The sequence below is a fragment of the Pecten maximus genome, unplaced genomic scaffold (assembly GCF_902652985.1).
Source record: "Pecten maximus unplaced genomic scaffold, xPecMax1.1, whole genome shotgun sequence".
NCBI lineage: Eukaryota > Metazoa > Mollusca > Bivalvia > Pectinida > Pectinidae > Pecten > Pecten maximus.
The window spans coordinates 1-4,848 of NW_022982296.1; the positions used below are offsets into that span (position 1 = coordinate 1).

Sequence of the window (4,848 nt, forward strand, 5' to 3'; positions counted from 1 at the left end):
ACTATTGAGGAAAAAAAGCTGTCGGTTATCAAATGAAACCCTTTATTTAGCAATCCCGCCGCTTCCAATAACTCAAATACTACAGAAAATCCCTGCGTTTGTCCAGCAGGAACAGGATCATACCTGCGACCCCGGTAGACCGTCATATGCAATATATATCCAGTTACCGACTCAACCAACATCCAAACTTTGGCCCCGAACTTGCAGTGCTTCGAAGGAATATACTGAGTTATTTCAGTTCTATCCTTCGTACTAATCAGTGATTCGTCGATGGTAATATTCTGTGAGGGGGACGGGCGGGACGGGCGGGACGGGCGAGACTCGACTGATAAGAGATGGACGGGCTGAACGGAGCGGGACTCGACAGATAAGAGAGGGACGAAGCGGGACTCGACAGATAAGAGAGGGACGAAGCGGGACTCGACAGATAAGAGAGGGACGGGCGGGACGGAGAGGGACGGAGCGGGATGGAGCGGGGCTAGACAGATAAGAGAGGGACGGGTTGAACGGAGCGGAACTCGACAGATAAAAGAGGGACGGAGCGGGACTCGACTGATAAGAGAGGGACGGAGCGGGACTCGATTAATAAGAGATGGACGGGCGGGACGGAGCGGGACTCGATTGATAAGAGAGGGACGCAGCGGGACTCGATTGATAAGAGAGGGACGGGTTGAACGGAGCGGGACTCGACAGATAAAAGAGGGACGGAGCGGGACTCGACTGATAAGAGAGGGACGGAGCGGGACTCGACAGATAAGAGATGGACGGGCGGGACGGAGCGGGACTCGATTGATAAGAGATGGACGGGCGGGACGGAGCGGGACTCGATTGATAAGAGAGGGACGGAGCGGGACTCGATTGATAAGAGAGAGACGGGCGGGACGGAGCGGGACTCGATTGATAAGAGAGGGACGGGCGGGATGGAGCAGGACTCGACTGATAAAAGAGGGACGGGCGGGACGGAGCGGGACTCGATTGATAAGAGAGGGACGGAGCGGGACTCGATTGATAAGAGATGGACGGGCGGGATGGAGCTGGGCTAGACAGATGAGAGAGGGACGAGTTGAACGGAGCGGAAATCGACAGATAAAAGAGGGACGGAGCGGGACTCGACTGATAAGAGAGAGACGGGCGGGACGGAGCGGGACTCGACAGATAAAAGAGGGACGGGCGGGACGGATGTGAATGACTTTGTGTACTTATATCAAAGGTACATTGCATATACTTTATTATGGGGTTTAACCCTTATAGTGCCGTAGGGCCGATTAGGGCCGATCTCCTTGTTTCCAGAGTGCCAGAGGGCCGATTGGGCCGATCTTCTGGTTTCCAGAGTGCCAGAGGGCCGATTGGGCCGATTATACGGATATCAATATTCTTTCAGGATTATTCAAAGTAAACGTTTTTATAATGGTTTCCGCCGCGACACTACTCACCAGGGGGCGCATGTGTACTAGGGGGTAACTACCGACGCCAGATTTTAAGATGGCGGGCTGCTTTCAGCATTGGTCGGTACCACAACTGAAGACGGAGTTGAGAAAACGGAGTGCTGCAACCCATGGCCGAAAGACTGATTTAGTTGAAAGGTCACACAATGCATATTTTCTATTCAATAAATACCTCCATTTATTGTTTTCCCGACTACATTTCGCTCATCCTTCGGCTGACAAATCAGACCGTCCGTCATCGGGAGAAAGTGAAAGTAGGAACTAGGTATCGTTATTCACATGGTCTTTGCTCCTATCAAATAATCTTATCATCCCACACGATCGAATCGGATACATTGTATTTATGATAATCTCTGGCTGTCACAGGGAGCGAAGTGTGCACGTGACGTCTATATATATATCGTGAGCATTACATCGTGAAGTACATTATCTAGCCGTAAGTTTGAGTTTGCAGTGTTAAACTTAAAATACGGCTGTTAATGCTCCGTACAATGGTAGAAATGGTAAAATCATAGTCATATCATTTGTTCCATATTATTATTAATTTATTGAAAAATTATCAAGATTCACTAAGTATGTTATTGCTCTATTTTAGTTAAATACTGTAGCATTGGAGGCACACAGTAAACAGTAGAACAGATGACAGTTAACTGCTATAGTTTAGTATTTATTACAGAAGAACAAAGAGGAATAATTGAAATTAAATTTATTTATTTCCTATTCATGCATTGTAATTGTAATTAAAGATGAAATCCTCTTCATCTTGTTAAACAAGACATGTTTACAGAACATTTGGTTTCTAGGATTCATTTTCACACAGCTAGAATCTAATTAAATTTCACAAAGAATGATATAAAATTTCCAATTGGTACAGACAAATGGGTTTTTTTTTCTATTGTGCACTTTTTCCTTATATAGAAATAATTTCTTTTATCATCCATCATTCCTAATTTGTGGAAAACGTTTCAAATTCATTACATACACCAGGGACATATGTAATAAGATATGTCCCTGCATACACTAAATTATATGTATTTCCTTATTTTTAGATTAACGGCCTATGAAAGAAATAGGAACATTAGGCATTCTGCATTGGAGATTCCTGATGCCATTGATGTGTTTTGGCCAGTTGTTGGCTTCCAGCATTTGGTTCAAGATCACCGGATCATCCTACCCAAACTAACACACCTGCAGATAGAGGAGTACTTTTTGTACAGACTGGCAGGTACACATGCTATTACCCTTCAGATAAAATGATTGAAATGTATTATTACTGAAATGTACCTAAACTTTACAAAAAAAGTGAGTTTTTAATGCCAGTTAAAGGACATGTATAGGCTTAGCCTGTTGTCTAATCAACTTATTTATATATATCTTTATGTAATTGTACATAAATGTATTTCTTTATAATAAAATATTTTTAAATAACGCCAGTTGGTATTCTGCTTCATAATTCCAATACTGGCATTACAACAAAATTTATTCTTATCTGTTTATCTTCAGGAGACAAACAAGCCACATCGGACGTGAAGGCCCTGCAGAAAGGAGGAGACATGTTGGCAGGAAACAGAATCCTAGCATGTTCCCTATTGAAAAAAAATGGACATATATTCCTTACTGGAATTGTTGGTGCTGCCATGAAGAACAAGGTTAATATATGCAAAGCACATCATTATGTATTTTATTATATCAAGACAATGTATAATGTACTTAACTCTAGAAAATCAGTAATATCATTCATTGGAATAATATTTATAGTACATGTTTGTTTTTCTAAGCCATTGATCCAGTGACCAGTTAATTATACAAGATTTTACTGGCATTTTCTGTATTTTTGTAAATCCATCATATTTTTGGGGTTTGTTTTTTAGTCTTATTTTATGCTATGGTATCATGTGCAGCAATATATTTCTGTGATCATTTTAGTAAAGTTCAAATATGTATTTGTAATAAATTATCATCAGGTAAAAAATTACAAGATGATTTTGGTTCCACTCACCAAAATTAGATGAATTGTATCTATCTAAATTGGAGATGTATGCATCTTTTTTTTAATTGTAAAATTTAACAGATCTTTATCAAGTTTAAATGTAGACATATCATGGCTTGTTTGCCATTCTAGATTGCAGTTCAAAACACAGATCCAATTGTGTTCATAGCCCCATGAACATAATTTGTTCTTGTCAAGTATACAAATTGACTTGTAGAGGAAATGTACATGTATTTTAATCTTATCTCTAATAACCTTATATTTACTTGTGCATATATAGGTATCGTACAACTATAAGATTAGCCTCGAGGAGACGAGTGGGGATCCTGTTAATTTAGCATGTGAATGTCCAGCTGGCAAAGGACCACATGGTACATGCAAGCACATAGCTTCAGTGCTTCTCATGCTTGGAAATTTTATTTCAAATGGTACCCTACAAGTACAAAAAACCTGTACAGAAAACCTGCAGAGCTTTCACAAGCCAAAGTCCATCTATGATGGTAAGTACATACATAGATCTAGAAGTATAAAAAAAAAATGTTTCATAGTATACAGTGTGTTTATTTGCACTTTACTGTATTTTTGTTTTAATTGACTCAACAACTTAATTATTAAAACATAGTTATATTAAGAATGTGTGAATGTGTGCAACCACATCCCTTTATACCATGAAATACAGTGTAATAGTATTGATTGAAAAATGACCAATATCAATAAGCATCTCATTCAAACATTTATACATCAACAATGATAAATGATCCAAAAGAAATAAGGATTTACTAGTTTTGTCCATGTCTGAACTTTAAAATACAAAATGGTCAGTGACAAAGATGAATATGATGAATCATTCTCGAAATTGAAAAAAAAAAGAAATACAGAATTCAATTTATCAATATGCCTATAGAGACCATAATTTTCTATGCCCAAGATTTTTTTTAGGACATCTCATTTTCTAAGCTTCATGATTTATTGATTAGAAATGTATGTGATCAAACAACATTTACAATGAATGACAATCATATTTAATGCATAGGTAAACCCGTTCCTGTGGAAGACATGCCAACTAAACGTAAATTTAATGAAGGTCTTCTGGAAGATCCTCGTCCCCACAAATATCGCAATAATGATGGCTACCCCGACTTTGTGAGGAACATGATGGTAAATCACTGTGCTCAACATTCACAGGACATGGCTATGAGATTTCTTCACCCATCTGCTGATATAGAGGTATTAATTTGGGCAATACCATGTAAATAAAAGTTAAATATCTGGGATATTTCACTGTGTATTAAAAGAACTGTGTTAGCCTTAGATGAAGTCATTTACCTTTAACACAAAACATTGAAATGGCATAATTTCATATAAAAAAACTTTTTGTTAAAACTCAATAGTGGTTTGAAAGGGATTTAAAAA

General features: G+C 38.9%; 1 protein-coding gene across 1 annotated transcript; it reads left to right on the forward strand.

Annotated features, from left to right (window-relative positions):
* Positions 1-2,414: 2,414 nt before the first annotated feature.
* Positions 2,415-4,662, forward strand: LOC117320444 (the record flags this gene model as incomplete). The annotated part of the gene is made up of 4 exons (XM_033875040.1): positions 2,415-2,670; positions 2,949-3,094; positions 3,716-3,935; positions 4,469-4,662. Coding segments are annotated over exons 1-4 (780 nt in total), but the record flags the coding sequence as incomplete, so codon positions are not given.
* Between the last annotated feature and the right edge of the window lie 186 nt (positions 4,663-4,848).